At 37.3% G+C, this 27,126-nt stretch overlaps 1 protein-coding gene across 1 annotated transcript in view; it reads right to left on the bottom strand.

The window, feature by feature from the left end:
* LOC306884233 (WD repeat-containing protein 11) overlaps positions 1-21,016 on the bottom strand; it is a 101,470-nt gene extending 80,454 nt beyond the window's left edge. Inside the window, exons 1-10 of the mRNA XM_079439952.1 lie at positions 20,785-21,016; positions 18,607-18,718; positions 11,677-11,830; positions 8,873-9,046; positions 8,280-8,472; positions 6,701-6,866; positions 2,905-3,007; positions 2,376-2,580; positions 1,751-1,851; positions 741-920 (exon numbers count right to left, since the gene is read on the bottom strand). Coding sequence (XP_079296078.1) covers positions 741-920; positions 1,751-1,851; positions 2,376-2,580; positions 2,905-3,007; positions 6,701-6,866; positions 8,280-8,472; positions 8,873-9,046; positions 11,677-11,830; positions 18,607-18,718; positions 20,785-20,882 — 1,486 coding nt within the window. The 5' untranslated portion in view covers positions 20,883-21,016. The remainder of the gene's footprint in view (positions 1-740; positions 921-1,750; positions 1,852-2,375; positions 2,581-2,904; positions 3,008-6,700; positions 6,867-8,279; positions 8,473-8,872; positions 9,047-11,676; positions 11,831-18,606; positions 18,719-20,784) is intronic.
* Positions 21,017-27,126: the final 6,110 nt, after the last annotated feature.

Below are 27,126 nucleotides of genomic sequence, written 5' to 3'. Positions count from 1 at the left end.
TTAGCAGACGCTTTTATCCAAAGTGACTTACATTGCATTAAAGTTACAGTTTTTACATTTTATCAGCTCTTGCTTTCCCTGGGAATCGAACCCATGACCTTGGCATTGCTAGCGCCATGCTCTACTATTTGAGCTACAGGAAAGTCTTATCCAGTCAGCGGTGAGTAATCTATTCCCAAACCAATGGGCTGTCTCAAACTATACCTACCTCGTCCGGTTTGTCTGATTGCGTTTTCAGACTTATTTTGTTTTTGTATTTGTCGTTGTGTTTTCTGATTTGTTATAATGTTTTCGGAATTGTTGTTGTGTTTTCTGAATTGTTATTTTGTTTTTTAGATTTGCATTTGCATTTGTAATTTGTTATTTTGTTTTCAGAATCGTGATTGGTTTTGCACTTCTCGGCCACTGTAGATTTTGCTTTGGAACATTTAACTCGATTTTTCTCAGAACTGACTTTGCTGACTTCATCGAATTCAAATGGGTGTAGCTCAGTCATTTTTTTGTCCGATTACAATAAATCATATATCATTTTGAAAGTCTTTTAATGAAAATAAAATAACTCGTTTTTGGAAAATTTGCTCATTGTGACTCATTTTGCCAGCACAGGTCACATATGTTGTGTTTCATAAGGGCTGAGACTGTACACCAACACTTTGCTGTGCTGTGCTGGGGCATGTTTAAATGTCATCTGAAGAATGGAGAAGAAAAATGTATCTGGTCTTTGCATGTGAAGTACTCACCCACAGCCAGTAAGGGCTGGTAGTGGTTGATGTTCTTTGTGGTGAGCGGAGGGCACATCCGGAGGGAGAATGGGGGCAAGGGCAGGCCAGACAGCAGACCTGTCAACAGGAACTTCAGATGTACTTCTTGTTGACCTGCCAGAGGTCGTGGGGAGTCCACTCCAGAAATCAGACTGTGACCTGGAACAGATCACATAATTTACCAAACAGCATATCAACTGAAACAACAGAGCAGCTCTTTAAGGTTGCTGTAAAGCCAAATGAGAGAAGGTGACAATTAAATCCAGATCATGAAAGACCAGGTTTTCTTTGCTCATTGCTCATGCATGAAGTGACCAAGTGTAAACATACCCATTGCGTGTTGTTACCTGGATGATCCACAACTGGGCATTAATTACACATTTATATAGTCCCTTAATTGTACTCCGTGTGAAAGGAGGTGTGTAAGCTTATGAGTACAACTGTAAATGGATTTTTGACAGTAACAAAAAAGAAAATGACATTAAAACATTGGCATCAATTATTGAGAAGATAAGCACATTTTATTATAAATGAATTGCAAATGAATTCATAATAAACTATAGTCCACAGCTTACTGCTTACAGCATGTTTTTTTTGTTGTTGTTGAAAGCATCAGTCCTCATTTACTGAACTGCATTCTTTAAAATACTCTATGTTCCATGGAAAAAATAAAGTCACACACTTTTAAAAATTCTTCTAAACCCTAAAAGCCCACCAATAGCATTGCTCAAGCATTATCATCTTAAAAGCTGTTCAATGCCTAATATTAAAGACGTAACAGGAGATATACGACAGACTAAGAATGTTATCAAGGCTTGTTTCTAAAAGGATAAATAAGATGTACAGATAAAAGCCTCTTGCTGACAAAGACAGAAAGAAGAGTGTGGCCTCAGGCCAAAGGCAGGAGAATGAAGCTTGAGACTCTTTAAATGTGGTATATCTAGAAGATAAAAGGAATGCGTGTGTATGTGGGAGGATGGCTATCTTACCTATCATTGTATTCAGAGAAAGATCCGGGATGCATTTTTGATTCTGTTGTAAAGGTGTTCCACAGAAATTCACAGGAGAATACAGAGGTGGCAAGCCAGAACTGAGGGGGAAAAATGATGTACTGTAGGTAAATCTCACAAAACAAACAAGTACATATTTTATTTAAAAAAATTTTGGAACCATAAAGATGTTTTGCTTTGCGACATTATTTTCAGAATTAAGCACATTTCTCTACCAAATTCTCATTTGTGCAATACTTCTATGATTTTTTTTTTGTAATTGTATTATTATCATTACTAAAATTCAGTACATTTTTATTAAAGCAAGCATATACACTATACAATAAATACAACTACGATTGCAGTTTTTTTTTTTTTTGACGTGAAAATATATTTTCAGTAACAGTTCTGAAAACTAACACCATTGGTTGAGTCAGAAAGTAACATGTTAGATACGGCAGATTAATTAAATTAGTATAAAAACTATGTGGTATTTAACGGCATAAAATTGATGCTCCAAGAAGGTATATCAAGCAAAGCCTTCATTATAGTATTATTTTCAAGCCTGCTACTTGTCTGTAATGTCTTACGATATAAATCAGTTTTTTTGTTTAAAGAACTGTACCTCAGGTTTGAAGATGATTTACTGGCATGAGCTTTGAGCTCCCACAGCATTATCCTTCCATCACTGACTACGAGGGCTGCACTGTTCTCGTTGACAGGACAGATCACCACTCGGTAGGGCCGCACTGTCTTTGTCACACGGATGGCATCACACTGGGAACGGAGATCATATACCAACTCTTGGACATTCTGCTCTGGATCAATCGCTGGAACAACAGAACAAATCACATATTTAAGATAAATTACCACATTTCTCATCACAAGTCAAGCAAAAACAGGGAAAGAACTTATTCAGGGGTGTTGCTGGTGCCACATGAACCATAGCTTAGTTGAATAAATATACAATTCAAGATGTGGAGTCACAGATGAATTACCTGTCATTTATAAAATATTTAATTTATAGGATTACCCATATCATTCCTGTCATTACATTTTCAGTAAAAACAACTATACTGTAATATGTACACCTTTATTGTGGCGAAAAAAATGACTTCTATGCTCTACCCCCAGATGGACAAAACCTGTCTTGCCTGTTTCATTAGGAGAAGGTGTTGTGGAACGGCACACACGCAGTGTGATGCAACCGTTCTCGTGGAGGCAGTAAAGAGCATCTCTCTGGGCACAAGGAATCACCTGCAAACAAGACAAAAAAAGCATTAGCCTCAATGTTTCATATAAATTATATAAATTCCTCAAATGTGCAGTCTTCCAAAAACGTCTCAGTGGCACCAAAGGCACAAATATGATTTTTTTGATCTGTTTCATAACGAAATAACTCAGGTTCTGACATAATGCAATTTTATATAAGAATGCAAACACTTAAAAGGAATGAAACACACACACACATATATATATATATATATAAACAAACATACATACAGTGCCTTCGTACCTACTTTAAACAATTTTTTTTCACACTGAAATAATTACATTGCATAAGTAAGAAATTGAACTCAGGACAATTCCAATATTGCAAACACCTATCAATAAGAGAAGTTTAGAGTGGTGACCAAGCACCTGATGCTCACACTAGTTGAGCTCCATGATCATATATGGAGATAGGAGAAACGTACAGAAGGATAAACATCACGGCAACACTCAACCGATCATGGCTTATAAGCATTGTGGCCAAACTCAATGCTCTCCTCAGTGAAAACACATGAAAACCCACTTGTAATTTGCAAGAAAAACTACAGGAGTCCCAGACAGTGAGAAACAAGATTTTCTTGTCTGGTGAACCTCAGTTCTAAGCATCATATATGGCATGTATGGAGAAAACTAGGCACTGCTCATCACTTGTACAGAACCATCCCATCAGTAAAGTGAGGTGGTAGCAGTCTCATGCTGTGGGAGTATTTTTCAGCGGCAGGGACTGGGGGACTCGTGAGAGTAGAAGGAAACCTCAACACAGCAAAATATAGAGATAGCCTCAATGTAAACCTAGTCCCAAACATTTAGATCCTCAGACTGGGCAGAAGGTTCACCTTCCAACAGGACAATGACTCTATGCACACACTAAGACAATGCAAGTGGGACTTAGGGACAACTCTGTGAATTTCCTTGAATGGCCAGTCAGACCTGGGCTTGAACCCAACTGAACATTTCTGGAGAAACCTGAAAATGTCTGTCGGCCCGCATCCAACCTGACAGAGCTTGAGAGGGGAAGAGGTAAGGAGAAGAATGGGAGATAATTGTCATATGCTGATGTGCAAGGCTTGTCACATCATACCCAAAAAGATTTGAGAAAGTAAAAGTGCTTTAACTAAGAAGGGTTTGAATACTTATGCAATGTACGTACTTCAGGTTTTCCTTTAATAAATTTGCTACGTTGTTACAAATCTGTTTTTTGCTTTGCCTTTATGGTGTATGGAGTGTGGACTAATGTGAAAAAAATAAAATAAATAAAATAAAATAAAGCAGTTACTGCAAAAGGCAGCAACATATATGCAAAGAAAAAATTAAGGGGTATGAATACTTTCACAAGGCACTGTATATAACGCTGCTTACGGTGACATCTATTTTAGTCATTTCATGTTTGTCAGAAGAAAAAATGAAATGAAAACAGACAGTGGCTATGTAGTTTTCAACTGTTTTATGAATAAGACCACTCCACTTCACATTGTCCAATGAAATTTGAGCATGTTTGAGCAAGACGCAAACCAATACATGCGCATAAAGACAACGACATCTCAGACTGACAGATACCAAAAAAAAAAAAAAAATTTTTTTTAACTGTTTTGTACACAACGTCATTCAATATTAATCATAACTCAAATGCATTTTCAATGTTTTATTGACCACAATATTATTGTTGATAGTTGCTCAGTGGGAAATTTACTTTTGATTAATTTAGGAAAAAGCCCCCACATGCGCCTAAATAATCAGTAATAAGTAAATAATAAGTAAATATCTGTTTTTCATATTCAAATTGGCCTGTGTTTGCACACATACCACTGTTTCTATGTATACTGAATATTAAAAACAAGTTTAAATCTGGGTTCTGGTAATGGAAAAACTAGAGCAAATTTGTGAGCTTTTACTGTGTGTGTGTGTTACTGGCTCATGGCAGGCTCTCACGGTCAGCTTAGACTGAGAGTAAGAGTGCTTGCAGCTGCACCATCAGTCATGCAAATTGCCTTCCTGACAAGTGCTTTATAACACTTAATGTGTGTGTGTGTGCACACATTTTAATGCACACACAAAAAACCCCACCAAAATACAGATCAGAAGATGCACTGGTTTTATCTAATACACAAACGTGCTCGAGAAATCACATGTAAATAGGTCACTCTTAAAAACAAGTGCCATTTGTATCCCACATATCCCACACATGTGTGTAAATGATTTTGAACACCAGTAAACAAATGATGCCAACTTTTACTGTGGAAATATGAAATGGTAAAATGATAAAGATAAAGCAAGATCACATATGAGCCGTCAGATGTCTGTGAATGAGACTTAGTATGTGCATTGATTGACCACATAGAGAGTGCTTGTATGGGTTACACTTTATTTTGAGGGTCCACTTTAGACATAATACTAACTATAAGTAACTTTGCAACTACATGTCAACTAATTCTCATTCATTTGCAACTACATGTCTACTAACTCTCAGAGTAGACTGTTAGGTTAGGTTTAGGGTCTGTAGAATAAGTTGACAGTCAGTATGTTGTGGACCCAACAAAATAAAGTGTTACCCTTGTATGTGTGTAGGGATGTCCCGAACCTATCTCAAGAATCATTATCAGGGCCGATGAAGGATTTTTTTTTTTATAACGGTATAATGGTATCGGCTATGCTAAACCCGAACCTTTAAAATGTCAGCTGTCATGCAGGGGTCGAGCAGTAGGTGGCGGTATGTACCTGGAAGTGTGTTTGCCAATTTTTTTCCTTTTAATTGCCATTAAAAGGAAAAAAAAAGATGCTCAAATGTGCGTGAAGGCGTGAGAACAAATGAGGTCTGTTCTAATGCATCACACACATTCAAACCTCCGTGTTTGGCAAACTTGTTGCACACTTTTATAACGAATCACTCGAAAGTAATTTATCTTTTATTTTTATCTGACTATTTGTGACGTTCTTGTTAAAGCGTTGCTATGGGTTAAATAATGCTTCCTACTTGACTGACACCTCAAGCTTTGTGCTTGCTAACCCTAATCTCCATTTTGCTGTTGTTGCAATTATTCTGCTTATTGTACATATACAATGTTGAGTTGTTTATATCAGTGGTCCCATATTTATAATTGTGACCACACAGTCTGTTGACAATATCAACCATATATGCTTCATCCTTATTCGTAGTGATGTTTTTATTCTGTCTGTTTGTCATTATATCTGGAAAACACTTCTCTGTCTGTTTGAAGAAGTGCTGGGAATGAGATGCCAGAAGCAAGCAGTCTCAGTGTGCCTTTACACATTTATGCTCATTTTCAGCAGGAGGAGAAAATGGTCACATCTTCCATGTGCTTGAATTGAGGAACGCTATTTGTGTGACATGATTTTTGTTAAAGAAGACCACGGTGCATGAAAAAAAAAATATATATACTACAATACATTCTTCTTAAAATGAATGCGGTTCTGAACTTTGGTTCGGCATAGGACAAGATATACATTTACAGTATTTATGTCATTGTGTGTTCTGTACCAAGAGCCCTGTATGTATTTGGTTCGGTACGGATCACATCTTCTAACAATTGTTCAGATGGCACAATGCAGTTAAATAAGCAAAAATATTTTTTTTTTATTGTTTTGTTTCAGGTTAAATCGGAAAAAAAGGCACCCTTTCTGAAATGGGAATGCACACTCTCACATTCCCTCCTCACACACCTGTATAAAGGGTACGCCAGAGCGCTCGATGGCAACCACTCCAACGGTCTGACTGAGCTCTAAGTCTAGGATGAGGATTTCTCTGGGGTACAACAGCAACATGTGATTCCTCTTAGATGGTAGATATGACAGCTGGAGACAGTCATTAAGAGTCACTGCTTCAGCCCTGCACACAAACATAGACAGGTCACATTTAAAACATCAATTTATCCTGACTGTTTCAATGTTTATCTAATCTGCTGTTATGTACATTTATAATGTACATATCAGACAACAATGTATCTTTATTCAAAGGTGTTCAATGGTAAATGTTTTTGCATAGCCAATTGGGTTGCGTGACAAACTTTGCAGGATGCATATTGCACGAAAAAACAATAACATTTCTGTGAATCAAAAATAGGTTTTAATATGTCTTCCAGGAAAACAAAAACAAAATTGTATTTAAAAGGTTGATTAATTCTTGTGAGGAAAAATGAATCAGTTCACCAGCACAAACTTTCTAGAAAAAATTTTCAGTACGGTAAAGCTCTGAAAGATGAAAGCTCTGAAAGATTTTTTAAGTAATTCTGTGATGTCTGTTTGAATTATTCTGAATTTATGAACTAATACAAATTTATTATCAAAAATGGTGGTGAACAAATGAATGCATAAAACATTAAAATTCCTTCAAAGATCCTTCAAATTCTAAGGTCCATATTGGTGCACCCTCCTCTTCAGTTCACCCCACAAATTTTATATAGGGTTTAGGTCAGGGGACTGGAAGAACCTTAATTTTGCGTTCAGTGACCCATTTTTGTGTTTGTTTGTTAGTTTATTTTTTCCCAGGGAATCAATGCCCTGATGGAAGATCCAACCGCTGTCTATTATAACATTTACAGCAGAAGCAGTCAGGTTTTGATTTATTATTTGTTGCTATTTGCAAGAACCCACGATGCCATGTATCTATACCAGATGTCCACACATGGCCCCTTCAAGGCAGATTCGTATTATTTCTTGTTAACTGAAGATTCATAATGACTGACCTGACGGTGGAAATGGGAATTTCCAATGCTTTAGCTATTTTCTTACAGCCACTTTCTATTTTGTTAAGCTTAACAATCTTTCCCTGCACATCAGAACCATATTCCTTGGTTTTACTCATTGTGATGGATAATTAAGGGATTTAGCCTTTGTGTTGACTCATATTTATAGTCCTGTGAAACATAATGTGATTTTTTTCTCTCCCACTTTCATTTGTTTTACTTGTTGCAAGGTTAGATTTTTGTTTAATTAAAGATCATAAGGATAAACAATATTATTTTCACAGCTTTCTTTGATGATACTTACCAAGGATACCAATAATTCTGACCATGACTGTACAGTTTATTATATTTGATTATAAAGATGTTGTTGAATGCAGCCTAAAGAGAACATCACAGAATGCTTTTTGAACAGGATTTTCCAGGACATTTTACATTTTCTATTATTTTTTCATGGATTATTCAGTTTTTCCAGGTTTTTCACACACAAAAAACCCCAAAAAACAATGATAATGTTATGTCAAACATCCTGTGGTGCTTCTGGGTTGTGCTAAACTTACGTGGGTTTCTCATTGGTGATGAGCACTTTGACCTTATTGAGGGCCTTTTTGGCACCGGTAGGTTGAGCCGCAGCAGGTTTGCTATGGGCAGGGCTGGAATGAGGACTGGCGATATAAACCTTCTTACCTCCACTTCCCGGTGGTTTAGAGTGTGAGAAATCTGTGATAAACACTATACCCTCACTGGTTAGCACTATGACATAGAAAAGAACAAACAGCAAAAATTAGAGAAACAGTTTAGAAAACTGGTATTTACTTCATTAAACTACATTACACCATATATTATGCACCATACTAATAACTTTTATTAGTGATGCACAATACCATTTTGTACTGAACAAAGATACTGCAACCAGTACATCTGCAATGCTGAAAGGTTCAGTACAGTACAGTTAGACTAATGTTTAACATAATAATTGTTTTGTTAGATTTATTGATTTAAGCAAAGTGTCCTAGTTGTGAGAATCACTTTAAACAAATCAAAGAGAAAGAACAAATTCAAAAGATTTGTTCACAATTTAAATATCACTTCCAGCAACCATATCTGTGCATCCCTAAGTACTATTATGAATATAATATGATAGAATACATACATGCCAGATTGGAGGGCTCAAAGGGGTCAAAGGAGAAAGACAGGATGTTCTCAGCATAGCTCTTCTTCCAAAGCTTGGTGCCAGTGTCTCCATTCCACAGAACAATATAATTGGGAGGGTGGACAGCCAGAAGAAGATCACGAGAAGCATCCTGAGCCCACAGCCAGTCCATATCTGAGGGTATCAATATACACAAGTTTCAATATCAGTGAAAAAAATGCATCAATTTCAATGAAAAATACACAGCTATGTCCACGTACGTATGTGTATATATATATATATATATATATATATATATATATATATATATATATGTATGACTCAAAAGCCATTTCATGGAGAGATGTGGGCTAGTCATTCGTTAGTTCTACATCAGTTAAGTAGGTAAAAGGTCTGAAGTTGATTCTAAGTGTGCCATTTGCATTTGGAAGCTGTTGCTGTGAACCCACATCATGCAGTCAAAGGAGCTCTCCATACAAGAGAAACAGATGATTGTTAGGATTCAACAGAACAGGATTCAATAGGATTCAACAATTCTGAGAAAAAAAGAATGCACTGGTGAGCTCAGCAACATAAAAAGGCCTAGACGTCCACGAAGGACAACAGTGGTGGATGATCGAAGGATCCTCTCCACGGTAAAAAAAAAAAAAACCCTTTCACAACATCCAGCCAAGAGAAGTACACTCTCCAGAAGGTAGGCATCTGAATTCTGAAGTGTTCAGGGAAATACTGTCTGCCCAGATTCAGCCAAATGCAGCAAAGTTCATTGGACAGTGCTTCATAGCACATATGGACGATGACCCAAAACATACAGCAAAAGCAACCCAGGAGATTTTGAAGGTAAAAAAAGTGGAGTATTCTGCAATGGCCAAGTCAATCTCCCGATCTCAACCTGATTGAGCATGCATTTCACTTTCTGAAGACAAAACTAAAGGCAGAAAGACCCACAGACAAACAATAACTGAAGTCAGCTGCAGTAAAGACCTGGCAAAGCATCACAAAAGACGAAACCCAGTCTTTGGTGATGTCCATGAGTTCCAGACTTAAGGCAGTCATTGCCTGGAAAGGATGCTCAACAAAATATAAAAAATGGACATTTTATTTATGATTATATTTATTTGTGCAATGACATTTGAGCCCTTGAAAATGGGGGACTGTGTATAAAAATGGTTGTAATTCCTAAGCATTTTATGTTAGATTTTTGTTCAACCCCTTGAATTAAAGTTTAAAGTCTGCAGTTCAAATTCATCTTGATTGTTTCATTTTAATTATATTCTGGTGGCATACAGAGCAAACATTATTAAATTGTGTCCAAATATATATGGACCTAACTGTAGCTGCTAGCAGCAATACAGGGCCAGGCCCCGAAGGTATAGCATTTTGAAGGAGGAGTAGCGAAAAAACTGAATACTGTACTTTTAAAAATGGCTGCTATGTAATGGGCAGAGTTTTAATGAAAGCTATAGAATGGAATCAGCATTAAGACAAGAATCAGGTGTACTAAGCTAAATTTTTCTTTCTGGTCTCAAACTCAATTCCTAGAGGGACGCAGCTCTGCACAGTTTAGCTCCAACTAGCTCCAAATCACACCTGCTTGGAAGTTTCTACTGATCCTGAAGAGCTTGATTAGCTGGATCAGGTGTGTTTGATTAGGGTTGGAGCTATACTGTGCAGAGCTGTGGCCATCCAGTAATTGAGTTTGAGACCAATGTTCTAGAGTAAGGGGTTAACAGAGATTTCAAAGTTGAATTTTTGAACTGGAGGTGGTGCTATAGTCCTAGAGACCCCAGAGTTGGTCAGATCCCTATTTATGACCATCACTACAAGTGTGCCAAATTTCATCATTTTCCTGTTCCCGTCATAGTGCTGCCACTGACTCCAATTTGGAAATAATAATAATAATAATAATAATATAGTAAACTAAAGGCTTGGCCCCATATGTTACTAAGGCCGTTTATACTGCACTGCCTTTAACAAATTACTAATTTCTATAAAAATATATTTATAATTGCCTTACAGTATTTTTGATGTAATGCAGTAGACAATTACTGCATTACAGCAATGATTATTTAATGAAAATCACCACGAAAATGGAAATCATGGCTATTAAAAATAAAATAAAAAAGTATTATGGTAAAAGGAATTTGGGCTGAACGTGCTTAATTCTTAATTAAAATAAGGTCACAATGCAAAACATCTAAATGGATGGTAATGAGAATTTCAGTTGAAGATGTGCTTGATTAACAGTTAATTAATCAAAATAACATCACAATGCAACATATCTAAATGGTCCTATAGCAAGCTTCATTTTCTTTATGCAAAAGACCATAATATATAAGCTCTGCAATATCAGCAATATGAAATGAGCAAGAGTGTGAAATGCCTTTACATTAGTATGGCACCGATTTGGCCATAGGTAAGAGGACACAGGCCAAGTGCCGCAGGTACTGTGCTGGTCCTACTAATACTGTATTGCACAACTGAGAAAGCAATATATCATATGAACAAATATTTAAATAAAATAAAGAAAAACCAAATAATGTCTCTCATGTGTGTAATTACTTTCTTCCGCAATAAATTCATAACTTTCATTGTTATTTAAACAGACGCATACATACGATATGATATATAAATTGATGTAAAAAGTCCATACGTGGATATAATTTATATTTGTCTACAGAAGTAATTTCTAAAGTTCATGATAAATACAATTCACTGACTTTGACTGGTGGTCTAAATAAAGGTCTATTTTACTCAGAGCACAGAGTGTATTTTAACACAAACTTAGTAAATAGGGTTCTTACCCTGAATAGGTTTGGTGTGTTCCTGGATCTCACAGTGTGCCATACCACTCACCACATCCCACACAATAATCTTCCCTGCTGCATCTGCAGATGCCAGGCGAAGAGAGTAGGGTGAGCTGAGATTGTGGTGATAGTTTTCTCTGGACCATTTTACCTAATGCAGTAAAAATAGGACACAACAACAACAAAAAAAATATTATATTTTTTTTACCCTATTTGTATATTCTGATGCAGTTACTAAAGTGTTCTGATTGGTTGTAAGTGTTGCTAAGGAGTTGGACCAGTCAAACAAGCCCACACCTAAGACATCCTTAAGTTTGCATGGTCTCTTTTCAGTGAGAGTCTGGGGGATTTTTTTTAAGCCATCTGATTGGTGACTTTTCAATGATTGTTTAGAAAAGCACTCGCTCATCACTCCTTAAAAATCCACATGATATGAGGTATAATACATATCAGAAGCAAAAACTATACAGGACAGGTTATAGTGTGATGTTTTAATACTCTGGGTTAGTGATGTGTTAATGATGTGACCCTATTAAACTTCGTACAGATATTAAAATCTTGCTAATTACTTGTAAAGCCCTGAATGGTTTAACACACTCTGTCAGTTTAAATCTAGATTAAAGACCCATCTCTTTACCCTGGCGTATACACATAACACACTAATACACTTCAAATCTGTTAAAGGATTGTTAGGCTGCATTAATTAGGTCAACCAGAACTGATAATACTTCCTATAACACATGATGTATGTGTTACATCGTAAGAAGAATGGCATCTACGCTATATTAGTCTGTTTCATTCTTGTTCCGAGATCACCGTAGCCACCCAGATCCAGTCTGTATCCAGACCAGATGGTTATTGCAGTCACCCAGATCCAGTCCGTATCCAGATCAGATGGTGGATCAGCACCTAGAGATGACCTCTACAGCCCTGAATATCAGCGGAGATCAGGACAACTAGATGAGCCCAAGAGACTGATTCCCAGTGAAGCCCTGGAGGAGCACTGGCCCCCCCAACTGAGCCTGGTTTCTCCCAAGGTTTTTTCTCCAGTCTGTCACTGATGGAGTTTTGGTTCCTTGCCGCTGTCACCTCTGGCTTGCTTAGTTGGGGACACTTAATTTCCACCGATATCATCGACTTGATTGCACAGATACTTATACTTATTGCACAGATATTTAAACTGAACTGAGCTGGATGATGACATCACTGAATTCAATGATGAACTGCCTTTAACTGAAAATTGAGTGTTTACTATTGTCCTTTTGGATTACTGACACACTATTTTCCTATTTGATACTGTAAAGCTGCTTTGACACCATCTGTATTGTTAAAAGTGCTATATAAATAAAGGTGACTTGACATGTGAATAATCCCCTAATCCAGAGTTTAGTGTTCAGAAGATGAAAGAAGGTCTTACGGCTTTGGAACGACATGAGGGTGAGTAATTAATGAGAGAATTTTCATTTTGGGGTGAACTAACCCTTTAAGTTTTGAGCCATGTATTATTACCATGAATTATGCTACTACATCTACTACTGTACTATCTTGTACCTTTAATGAGATGAAGGGGGGATCGGCCAAACATATCGGGCAAAAAAAACAAAATGTAATCATATATCGGCCATCAGCTGCTCTGATTTCTAAATATCGGCACCGGCCAGAGAAAAACCCCTATCGGTCAACCTCTACCCATAAGTAGCACTTTCCATGGACGAGAATCCATGAAAAGCATTATTACACCATTTCTCTAAGGCTGCACAAAATATTAAAACCATGACTGTTCATCACAACAGAATAAAAGTATAAACCCTCTCTCTTAGTTTGCATATTTTGATGTCCACGTGTTCTTGTTCGAAACATCACAGTGGCTGTAGTAGCATTTTTATCATCTGTTTTAGCTGATCGTCAGGCCATTTGCACCCTCTGCATCTGCAGGGATTTGATATAATACATAACGTACATAACTTAAGATTGTTGCATTACATTATGCATTTTAACTGTTTTGTTCAATAAAACCATATGATAACGTTTGATATTTTATTTGAACCAATTATTGCCTCTGCTACTATTTATGTATTTTAAGTCTATTGTTCGCTTAGGTTAATTGTTTGCTTATTTTTATTACCAAAAACAATCCAATTACTTGTAGTACAATTACATTTACATTTAGTCATTTAGCAGACGCTTTTATCCAAAGTGACTTACAAATGAGGACAATGGAAGCAATCAAAACCAACAAAAGAGCAACAACATGCAAGTGTTATGACAAGTCTCAGTTACTACGCAGTACACGTAGAAAGGTTGTTTTTTGTTGTTGTTTTTTTTAAAGAAAACGAGTAGATAGAATATAGAAAAAAGAAAGCTAGTGTTAGTTTTTCAAGAAAAGATGGTCAAGTGTGTGTGTTTTTTTTTTATAAATAAAAAGACGACATATAGATAAAATGGAATTAGAATAGCGAGACAATAACTTTATTAATCATCAGAATAATCGGCCGATTACTCGATAACCAAAATAATTGTTAGTGACAAGACTAAAACCAACTTGATGACACTTGCAATGCTTTATGGCAGTGGTTCTCAATCTGGGGTACACGTATACCTGGGGGTAGTAGGAAGTGACGGAGAGTAGGGATGTAACGATTGCCGGTTTGACGATAAATCATGATAAAATTCCCCACGGTTAGTATTACCGTTTCATATTTTAATTATCATTAAAACCGTATTCGATTACCACGATTTGAACAAGTCACGGTAAATAAATACTGTCCAGCATAAAGCGCAGTTTTAAGTAACAGTCTCACGTGCGCACAGCGTGCAGAGTAGTTTGTGGATTTACAGACACTTATTTACATTCAGCCTGTGTGCAGTTTCTGTCTGGCCAAAAACGGACCAAATTTGCATGCCCTGCTGTAAATTTTGACCGACTGATGAAAAACAAGCTTATGGGGATTCTACACATTTAAACAATTCAGATAAGTTATCTAGAATTTCTTTTGGACCAGATAAAATATATATATAATCATTTATTAATCAATTGTCATTTTGACAATCCTTTTCTTTATTTAAAGGCTGAAATGTGAGGTTTACATTTTTATGAAACTTTTTCAAAGCTTTATTTGAACATTTACATTAGATATTTGAACATGCTATTAAACTGGTGTCAGTCAAGTTATCATTTAAAATCCGAACATCATTGGTCATGTTATTGTTTTAGTGATTATGCAAACAAAAAGTCATTTTATTTGTTGTTTGTTGATTTTTAAATATAAAACTTGAAGTGATTTATGTATCGGTACTTTTTGAATATCTCCAGCACATTTTAACAATACCGTGATAATACTGATAACCGTGATAATTTTGGTCACTATAATCGTGATAAGAAATTTTCATACCGTTACATCCCTAACGGAGAGGATGCATGAACAAAACACTGAAATGTCCTGTTGATTTAATTATATTGCACTGTATTATTAATTATATTGCAATTATATAAAAAAATGGTAGTGCCATATTTTGCAGTGAAAATATGCACCTCTGTTTGCTCATGTGCGTCAATCGGTGTGTAAACAGTGAGAGATGTTGTGGCAGGCATGACTATCAGGTGCGACGGGACGTGCGCTCTGTTACAGGTTAAAAGAGAGGAATAAAATATAAGGTAACGTGGCAAATAGGTAAATAAATGTACAAGTGCACCGTTTGCTCAAGTGCATCAATCGAAGTGAAGTGAGAGATGTTAAGGCATGCATGACGCATAGGATGGATTAGGATGCGCACTCCATTATGGAATAAATGAGAGGAAAAATATATTTAAAGTGCCCCTGTTATGGATTTTTGAAACTGACCTTTCATGCAGTGTGTAACACAGCTCTAAGTGAATGAAAACATCCTGCAAAGTTTTAAATCTGAAAGTGCACGCCTTATTATATTGACTCTGGATCATTGAAATTAGTCGTTTTAAAAACGAATCCCAAGCCGTTTCATGTTGACATCAACATGAAACATTAGCATACTGCCTGCCCTCTTGTGGGTCTTTTTGCAAAATGCCACTTTTGGAACAGTAAAATAGCGGTTTCCCCGGTAACACTGTACTGCGCTCACAAACACTGCTTTATCAGGCATTGCAGGCATCATGAAATGAAAATGAGACCAATCACTGCAGATTAGCATCATGCAAAGGAGGGGTTTGGAAAAATTAATCGTTGAGCGAATCGTTTGGGAGTCGTTGAGCAAATAAGGTAAAAAATAAATTCATATTATAAGACAATGAAAGTGTTTTTTGACATTGCTTGCATGAACCTTTTATTACCCATAATAGCAGCACTTTAAGATAAGGTGGCAAATAGGTAAGCTTAAAAGCAGGGCTTGAAAATGAAAAAAAAATTCAATCGGTTCACTCCGAGCTGAATCGATATTTTAACGTTTCTGTTCCTGCGTTCCTCGTTTGTTATTATCGTTCCGAAACCAGTTAATAGCGTTATTTAAAAAAAATATATATTTTCCAATAATAATAATAATAATACTAGGCTAATAAAGTAGCCTACAGTGTTTTCTTTACTCAAAAAAAAAGAAAAACAACAACACAGAAAATCTGGTATCTCAACTGGCTGCGCTTAATCATAGCCACTAGGCTACAGCATCGTCTTTTATAGATTTTGGCCAAATGTAGCCTACTAAACAAGAAAGAAATCCGCTAACGCTTTAAGGACATTAACATATTTTTTCAAGATATTTAAAAATATGTTTTGCATCGTTAAACGCTCTTATAAAATTGCGTTTTAAGAGAAAAAAAAAAAAAAAAAGTTGCATTTTATGATTGCATTCAGAGCTAATGTAGGCTAAAATGCCGGTAAAAGCAAAATGTTTACAAACATTATAAACACGGTTAAAGTTCCCTTCTCTCCACAACAAATCCTCTAAAGTTAAGGCGATTTAAAGCATTTAGGCTATATAAATGTAAAGCCAAAAACAAATTAATTTAAGGTGAAACTGATGCCTACCTCTCTCAATCGGCACGAATCCAAATCCAGAATCCAGTTTTCATATTCACGACGTATCTGGATCCTAAAATATTATTATTTATGAAATAGGCTTTGTGCTTCACTCGCATCGATCATCATCCTTCGCATATCAGTGGTCACGCTGAATGCAACAGATTGTACAACGGAGCAGTGCTACATATTATATGGTTCTTTAACTGTATTTTGATAATGAATTTTGATAATGAAAAGGCTACAATATCGCAAAAATATATTGTCTGTGTGCGCCAGCGCGATAGCCATACTGGTACTACGGTACATACTACGGTGGCCGAGAGAGCTCAACGCGCTGCAACTTCAAAAAACACATGTAAATAGACAAAGCACAAGCAAATCAAGAAAACATCTTCATCAGTTTGACAGCAGGTGGTACAAATGCTCACAACACAAACAAATAAAGAAACGCACTGCAAATGCTCACAACACAACCAAATAAATTTTATTTGCAGTGCGTTTCTATTTTTGGATGTGTTGTGAGCATTTGCAGCGTGTGTGTTGTCAAATTGAGGAAGTTGTTTTCTTTAGTTGCAGGTGTTTTATCTATTTTCAGTGCGTTGAGCTCTCTCAGCCACCGTACTATACAGATAGAAGCAAGACATTCAAAACTGTCAAGCTTTTGCAAAGTAAAGAAAACTACGTTCTGCTGTTGTTTTCCTTTCAGTGAACTTTGGATCGTGTCACAATAAACTGAAACTCAGCTCTTTTTTTTTTTCTTTCGTTTTGTTAATCTGTCAATGACTTAAGTGAAATATATTTTGTGCATATAGCCTATAAATATTCCTTTTTATAGTTGTATTCTGTTTTCACAGAAGCGCTGCAGGTGCGTGTGATCTGTTGAATCCATCTTACACTATCCTCGGATAAACTAATGCAGTGCAGTGCATTGCGACTTACATATGACGAGTTCACAGCTGAGTGCGGGTGGGCATTTCACGCGGTGGTCAGCGCCACAATTGGAATATAGGCCGTAGCCTACTACTTGAATTCGTGATTGGCTGACAGCAAATTTCAAATAATAAATGGAACAATAAAATAATGTTATACTAGAACTATAAAATTTTATTTAATTTCTGGTTCTGGTTCTGTTCCTGTCAAAATTTTGTTTGTTTCCGGTTTTCGTTCCTTGAACAGGTTCAGAGCCCTGCTTAAAAGTGTAGAAGGAGAGGAGGGCTGCATTGTCAATTTTAACATGTATGAAGGACGTTAAATGCCTGGGGGGATACGCGACTGTAAAAAGTTTAAGAACCACTGCTTTATGGGAATAGCCCTGTTTGCCATGATATTTGTTACTATAACACGGACTTCTCTATGATGGCCAAGTGCAAAACAAATCACAATTCAGAAAACAAAATAACAAATTACAAACGCAAATGCAAATCTAAAAAACAAAATAACAATTCAGAAAACACAATGACAAATCCAAAAACAAAATAAACTGTGTTACTTTAAGAACATCTCCGAACTGTTCTTCCTTGATTGACAGATGTCTCATCCAGTCAGCGGTGAGTAATCTATTCTCACACCAATGACGCTGTCTCAAACTATACCTACCTCGTCCTGTTTGTCTGATTTGTCATAGTGTTTTCTGACTTGTTACATTGTTTTTGGATTTGTCGTTGTGTTTTCTGATTTGTTATAATCTTTTCGGAATTATTGTTGTGTTTTCTGATTTGTTATTTAGTTTTTTTAGATTTGCATTTGCATTTTGTTATTTTGTTTCCAGAATTGTGATTTGTTTTGCACTTCTCGGCCACCGTACTTCTCTGATGGTAAATGTTCCTTTGGTATTATAGCAAATTAACCAAGGAAAGCATAAGTCTACTATTCAACTTTGTGTTTTGATCAAATGAACAATGCTGTGAGAATGTGTGAACAAACATTTAAAACCCACCTTGACCACACTGGCTTTGTGTCTCTCCAGGACCTGAATGGTCTGAGCTGTTTTTGGATCAATGATGAGGATACTAGAGTGACAGCCTTGAGCGATCAGTCCCTGCCATCCCCTAAACAGAAAGAGTAAACAGATTCGGAAAAGGAAAACAGTATCAGAGAGATCCTAACAAGTTCAGAAATTGCAATGTATAAACACATTTATAAAATATTTAATAAAATAAAGGCCTATTGCTTTCTCTCTCTCTCTCTCTCTCTCTCTCTACATTACAGTTATGAACGAGTTACGAGTGCTTAAAAACCACAGCATAAATAAAAAAGCAATGAGTAAATTTCACTTGACAAATTTCACCTGAGATTCAAAGCCAAATTATAGGGGGGTAAAAATGACTTCAGAAAGATGGCAGCATCATAATGTTATTTTCAATCAGAGATTTATAAGTTGTATTTTCACACATAGATTGGTAAATTTATTAAAATCTGTTGACTTTAGTCATCTTTGTTGTACTATATGCCAATGTTGACTGTTCAAAAATGGAATCTTTTTTTCTCTCTCCAAGGTTTGCATGTCTGCAACTCAAGATGTTTTAAAGATATCTCAATGCCCTTTTACATTTTGGATTTTAACAAACTTTTCTTTTGATATCTTTATTTTTAAGGCTCTGTATGGTTCATTTCTAGAGATAAAGGGCTCTCAACATGGCTCCAGGAGTAAATTTTTAAACTGTACACAAATTCAACAAACTGCAAGCTTTGGGGGTTCTGATGGAAGCGATCTACTGCATATTTGCTTTGATCATCTTAATGAATGTGATCCATATGTAAAATTGTAAAAATACAATTTTCTCAACTTTTTGCTCAAAATGTTGCTTTTTATGATATTCACCTACGTTAAAGTGTTGCCAAAAAAATGTTTGTAGCTAGAATTTTTTATTTTTTTTAAGTAGAGGTTCTGTTCTTTATTTTGTGTTGCATGTTCAGATATTCATACAACAAAATATTCTGTGGGCCATAAAATGTTTTAAAAAAAATGATCAAAAATGCTGGAGGTAGCTGGCGACTTTTTTCAAAAACGCTGGTGGGGAAAGTGTCAAGTATCAGAATTTTTTATTATATTGACATATTTAATATTTCTTGAGTTACAGACACACAAACTTTGGAAAAAGAATATTTATGGAACACAGACAGATCTGTTCTATGCAGTTGTTTTGATACAGGGAAACCAGATACATTTCTAGTTTCAACATTATTTGTTCTTCAAATATTCTATTTATAATAATAAAAAAAAAAACTATCAGCTAATTGCAAAGTGTCCCACATTTGGTTTGTGACCACTGAAAGTGTGTACAATTTAACAGTTTACTCCTGGAGCAATACTGAGATTGTAAAAGATTGTAATCGCTGGAATGTGACCAAATAGAGTCTTCCAAATGAATATACCAAAAGAAAAGTTTGCTAAAACCCAAAATCTAAAAAGACATTATGATATCGGTTTACTTGAGTTACAGGCCTGAAAAAAGAAAAAGAAAGAAAAGCTCCCCCCCCCCCCATTTTTGAAGTCACCATTGGCATATAAAGCAACAAAAAACTAAAGTCAACAGATTTTACTAACAGACCTACCGATTTCTATGTGAAAATAACACAATGATGTTCATCATTCTAAAGTATTTTTTGCCCCTGTAATCTGGCTTTACAAAATACAAACATATACAAAATGCATACATATCTAAATATATCTATATCTATCTATCTATCTATCTATCTATCTATCTATATATATATATATATATATACATACATACACACACACACACACATAAAATCAAATTTGAGACCTTTGGTTGTGTTGACAGTGTTGACACTATTTGTTAAGCAAGAATGTACATACATTTTAATAGTAACGACACACGAATGTTGTCATGTAATGCGCGTAATGACAATTTTTATTATTGCCATTGATTTTATTATTGTCATTGTGATGAATGTGAATACTCAATAAATAATGCAACATCACGCAATCAAAAAAAGATTAGCGTGACAGCTCGATTGTTCAATTTCGACTTCTCTATTTAATAATGAAAATGTACCGCATGCCTACGCAAGCAACGCGTTGTTGTAAACTGCAAACTCTGGGGTTTGTTGACAGTCAATATTGTCTGCAGAAGCTAAAGCTACTCACCAGTCTACTGCTGTCTTGTTCTGTAAATTAAGGGTTCCGGTCAATGTTCGTGCAGCCAGTTTAATATTGACCGTGTATGGAATCATGGTTGAAGCCATATGTCAAAACTACATTAAAAAGTGGAACGTTTTGGTTCGTTAAATGTAATGAATTGTCGAGCTGTGTTATTAGGAAGTGTTTGCGGTGCGTTTCATTACTGCTCCGTCCGTCCAGAAAATGTTCCGTCAAATCTATAGTACCACCGGGTTACAATGCAGTGTCATGTACCCCGTCGTATATTTGTCTTAATATACTGAATACAAAAATAAACTCATTGTTTTTGTTTTTATTATAATAACACTTTAATATATTTTGCCATTTTGTGTAATATCACTTTAGTTAGCAAGTCGGTTCCTTATCCTATTACTGAAAACCGTAAGATTGATATAGTTTATTTGTCTTAACTTTCTTTAACTGTTCACTTGTCATCGCCTTTAGCCGCTGAATGTGTGACCGATGTTATAATAAATTAGTGATTAAATTCTGTGGAACTTTCTCAAAGTGTGGCGGTCAAGCCAGCTGCAGTTTGAAAATACACAGCCAACCCAGCTGCGACTGAAGATAAAAGAAAAAAAAGTGCATATGTGGAGGGACAAGAAAGAAGGCGCTTGTCATGTTTCGAGATATATATTTTTTGTACTTAGATGTTTAGTGTCTTTGACAGTATTGTGTGTTTCTTTGATTAATGATTTTCTGTTTTTTTTTTATTTTATGATTTATGTAGCCTAGATGTGTTTACAGCAGGTTCATTCGTAATATATATATATATATATATATATATATATATATTTTTTTTTTTTTTTTTTTGATATTACATAGGCTACATTACATACTTCTAGTGGTGTAAAGTAATAAATTACAAATACTCTCATTACTGTAAGTAGTTTTTTCTCAGGAATTGTACTTTATTAAGTAGTTTAAAAACACTTTTACTTTTACTTGAGTACATTTTTTTGTGCTGTATCAGTACTTTTATTGTGCTATTTTCCCTCAACCTGCCATCGCTTCCAGAGATTGTCTTACAATAGGGAGATGAGAGGGTCTGTATTACCAAAGTCCTTTTAAGGGAAGTCATGTCACTCAGCGGCCATCTTTGAAATGCCTCTCGGGCATGCAAGTGCAGTTCCTATCTCTTTGAATGGGAAAACATCAAATTCTCCAAAACTGTTCACCAAGCTTACGATTAAATTTCATATTTGACATATTTGAAATCACCAATGAAATCTTACAACAACTGTGTCATAGATGTTGTTTCTTTTGCTCAAATAGCATTAAAAAAGCTTATTTTTCAGGCCAGATCAGCCAGTGCACAGTCCTAAGCGATCGTCTCAGAACACTGACTGTTTTTCTATAGCAATTGGGACTTCTAACAGCAGCTGCAGTGACGCGCTGACTTTACGATTAGCAATTGGCTCTTTTATTCAGAAGGCGGGCTTCCTTCAGTAGAGAGGCCATATTGAGCGTTGCATTTTTCCCCATTCAAAACTATACCAGTGACACGTCTTTATTCTATAGTCTTTGATATTACTTACTACTGGAGAAAGTGTAGTGGTCAACTTGGATCACGTGTGCTTTAATAACCAATCACATTACAGCCTTGACGTCATTTAATTTCAGTCAGAGTTGTTATGACACTCAATCGCCGTTTACGGATGGTTGTGGCTAGAAGAGATACAGCTTCGACGTGACACTAACAATGAAATTTAATTTTCTACCTATTAGATTGTGTTATTAACGTCTACACCTACCCAACCCTAAACCCACCCCTTACAATAATGCAAAAATAGTAATTATTGTTGTACAGTGTGACAAAAATGATGCTATATTGCGCATATCCAGTAGCCACAGCTGTCTCCTTTCTATCCTTAACCTTTACGGATACCATAGGAATGAATGGGAAATGCCATAAGCTGAATCCCACCTGATCCAAAAAGTCAGTGACTTCTCTTATAAAACAGCATTTTTTTTTCATGGTAAACTCTAAAAAATAGTTAAATCCAAAATATTGTTTAGTGTAAAACATGTTGGAGATACCTAAAATTAGATGTGCTCTCAATCTTTCCTGAGGATGGTACTCCCCTAGTTATGCTTGGAGACTTCAACATTCACCTAGATAAACCTCAGGGTGCAGACTTCCACACTCTGCTTGCCTCTTTTGATCTCAAGTGGGTGTTAACTATGGGTACTCACAAATCAGGCAACCAACTGGACCTTACTTACACACGACATTGCTCTACTCATCATGTAATGTTGCACACCTCAGATCACTTCTTCCTCACTTTTAACCTCAACATGGTTCCTGACACAACACATACCCCTCCACATGTCAATTTTCCTATGCTAACCTACGCTCACTCTCACCCTCCCGCCTATCTGCTATGGTTTTATCTTCACTTCTTCCCCCTAAATGGTTATCATCTCTCGATGTTAACAGTACTACTGATACTTTCTGCTCCACTCTTACCTCTTGTTTAGACACTGTCTGCCCCCTGTCTTCCAGGCCCGTACCACCCCTTCTGCCCCTTGGCTGTCTGATGTTCTCCGCGAACATTGTTCTAAGCTCAGAGCAGCAGAAAAAAAATTAAAAATACTACTACTACTACTACTTGTCCGCTTGATCCTATTCCATCTCATTTCCTTCAAGCCATTTCTCCAGCAGTTGTACCTGCACTCACATCATTAACACATCCCTTCACACTGGTATTTTTTCTCTCAGCATTTAAACAGGCTCATACATATACCCCACTTCTTAAGAAACCCACTCTTAACCCAACTCTTTTAGAGAACTACAGACCGGTTTCCATTCTTCCTTTCATTGCAAAAACACTTGCACGAGTTGTGTTAAACCAAGTCTCTGCCTTTCTCACACAGTAAAACCTCCTGGACAGCAACAAGTCTTGCTTCAGAAGTGGACATTTGACCGAGGCTGCCTTGCTCTCAGTTGTTGAAGCCCTAAGGCTGGCCAAGAGTGGCTTCCAAATAATCTTTATTTATCTTGCTGGATCTGTTCACTGCTTTTGATATGGTTAACCACCAGATCCTCCTGTCAACCCTATACTGGCAAAGGGCATCTCAGGAACCGCACTCCAGAGTCTTACCTCTCAGATAGGTCCTTAAAGGGATCTTGGAGGGGTGAGGTGATTAGCTACTGGGGTGTCTCAGGGCACATTTATTGGACCAATTCTCTTCTCTGTCTACATGGCATCACTAGGTTCTGTCATTCAGAAACATGACTTCTTATATTACTGCTATGCTGATGACACTCAAATCTACCTCTCATTCCAACCTGATGATCCGACATCAACCATAAAGGCCCTTTCACACAGTGTCTAGTTAATTTTCAATGGGAAGCATGAGGAAAGCGACAAACCGCGAGCGGTTTTGCTGGCGGCGCGGAGGCGGAGCGCAAGCGGTGCTCGTGCACCCAAAATCCTGCCGCTTCCACAAGCACGGCTCTTCGCGGCAGGCGCCGCCAAAGATAATTTTTTTAAATCTTAGCGGCAGCTGTGTCGGCTTTAACCAATCAGTGAACAGATTATTAACATAAATTTGATGGATTTTCCAGAATTGTATGACACATCTAAAATCTCATACAGAGACATAAATAAGAAATCCAGAGCGCGGGAGCTTGTGAGCGCAGGAGTTGGTTTGCCAGGTAAAAATACAAATATGTACAAAATGTCCAAACAGTAGCCTACATTATTGCGCGTGGTTAAATGTCATGATAAACTAACTTTCAAAAGTTTGGATTTGGTACGATTTTTAAATAAGTCTCTTCTGGCCCACCAAGGTTGAATTTATCGGATCAAAAAATAGTAAATCAGTAATATTGTGAAGTGTTTATTTATTTTTTACACAGACACACGCATACACGCACAGCCGTTCAAATATAATGATTTGCTGCTTAAGAAACATTTATGGTTATTATTATTATAATGTTGAAAACAGTTTTGATGATTAATAATTTTATGGAAACAGTGATAGTCAGAAATCTGGTTATGTAACATTTTAAAAAATGTTTAGGAGAAGTGGTGTGTGGCCAAGTATGGTGACCCATACTCAGAATTTGTTCTCTGCATTTAACCCATCCAAGTGTACACACAGTAGTGAACATACACCTGGAGCAGTGGGCAGCCAACATAGCGCCCGGGGAGCAGTTGGGGGTTTGGTGCCTTGCTCAAGGGTCTCACCTCAGTCATAGTATTGAGAGTGTTGGTTATTCACTCCCCCCACCTACAATCCCTGCTGGACCTGAGACTCGAACCCACGACTTTCAGGTTACAAGTCCAAAGTTTACATTAAATTAAATTAATAAATTAATTTAGTTTAAATTAATTATTTTATTCAGAAATAATGCGTTAAATTGAAGTGACAGTAATGATACAAGTCAAGTCAAGTCTGCTTTATTGTCAATTCTTCCACATGTACGGCACATACATACAGAGTATTGAAATTGCGTTACTCTCAGATCCTTGGTGCATACAGTTAACATTTAAAACACTGACAGTAGACGTTCAAATACAGATAAATACAGTTTAAACATATGTACATACAACTATACAGATATACAAATGAGGACATTGTAGAAAAATAAATAAAGAGATAAATAAAGTGGCATAAGGCACGTGGCAGATAGAGTGGGGGGGTCGCAGTATCAGTGTTTAGTGTTGCATGGGGTAAAAGAGGGGAGGGGGGGCAAGGACGGGAGGGAGTTCAGCTTCCTGACAGCCTGATGTATGAAGGTCCTCGCCTGGAGACTCTGGTCCTCGTCTGGAGACTCCGCAGTCTCCTCCCTGATGGCAGCAAGGCTGAAGAAGCTGTGTGTTGGGTGGGTGGGATCACCTGCAACGCGGAGGGCTTTGCGGGTGAGACAGGTGCTGTAAATGTCCTGGAGGGAGGGGAGAGAGACACCAACGATCTTCTCAGCTGCTGTCACTCTAGGCTGCGTCCGAAATCGCATACTTCCCTACTATATAGTATGCGAAAAACAGTATGCGAGGCGAGTAGTATGTCCGAATTCATAGTATTCGAAAAACAGTAGGCGAGAATTACCCGGATGACCTACTACTTCCGCCTGAATTCTGTAGTAGGCATACGATGGACACTTTACTATCCCATGAGGCCACGGGAGAAGAGGCGTCATATTGGCGGCTGTTTTCAAGTGCAAGTGCTGTTTTCAAGTGCAAGTACCTCAGGGAAAAACGTTGTTCATTGTGGTCAAATTGCACTTGTTTAAAATAATCAAAGTAAACGGCTGACTTATTAAAGTTTAAACGTTGTAAATCGATGAGATGACTTCATGAACATGGCGGATGTAGTACGTCCGAATTCTATTCATACTACCCTCATTCATACTATATAGAACGTACTTTTTTAACGGTCGAGAAGTACGTTTGAATTCAAATGTAGTACCTACACAAGTAGTATGCGATTTCGGACGCAGCCCATGCGTTGAAGTGACTTGCGGCAGGATGCGTTGCAAGCGCCATACCATACAGTGATGCAGCTAGTTAGGATGCTCTCGATGGTGCCTCTGTAGAAGGTGCACATGATGGGGGCCAGGGCTCTGGCTCTTCTAAGTTTGCGGAGGAAGTAGAGATGCTGCTGTGCTTTCTTGGCCAGTGCTACAGTGTTGTTAGTCCAGGAGAGATGCTCTGTGATGTGCACACCCAGGAACTTGGTGCTGCTCACTCTCTCCACAGTCGCACCGTTGATGGTCAGAGGGGCATGCTGAGTGTGTACTCTCCTGAAGTCAACAACAATCTCCTTCGTCTTCTCCACATTCAGAGAGAATGTTCAGAGAGAGATTGTTGTCACTGCACCACCCGGCCAGGCGGCTCACCTCGCTTCTGTAGTTTGTCTCATCTCTGTTGCTAATGAGACCCACCACAGTCGTGTCATCCGCAAACTTAATGAAAAGGTTGGAGTTGTGTGACGAAGTGCAGTCGTGGGTCAGCAGAGTGAAGAGGAGGGGGATCAGCATACATCCTTGGGGGGCCCCAGTGTTCAGTGTGATGGTGCTGGATGTGTTAATGCCGACCCGTACTGCCTGAGGTCTCCCGGTCAGGAAGTCCAACAGCCAGTTGCACAGAGAGGTGTTGAGCCCCAGCTGGACCAGTTTGTGAGTGAGCTGTTAAGGGATGATTGAGTTGAATGCTGAACTGAAATCTATGAACAGCATCCTGACATACAAGTCTTTTTTGTCCAGATGTGTGAGGGGTGGGTGGAGGGCAGTGGCGATGGCATCATCGGTCGAGCGGTTGGACCTATATGCAAACTGGAAGGGGTCCAGGGAGGGGGGGA

The sequence above is a fragment of the Barbus barbus genome (genome assembly GCF_936440315.1).
Source record: "Barbus barbus genome assembly, chromosome: 18".
Classification (NCBI taxonomy): Eukaryota; Metazoa; Chordata; class Actinopteri; order Cypriniformes; family Cyprinidae; genus Barbus; species Barbus barbus.
The sequence above is the reverse complement of the archived record's forward strand: the minus strand, read 5'-3'. Positions and strand labels throughout refer to the sequence as shown.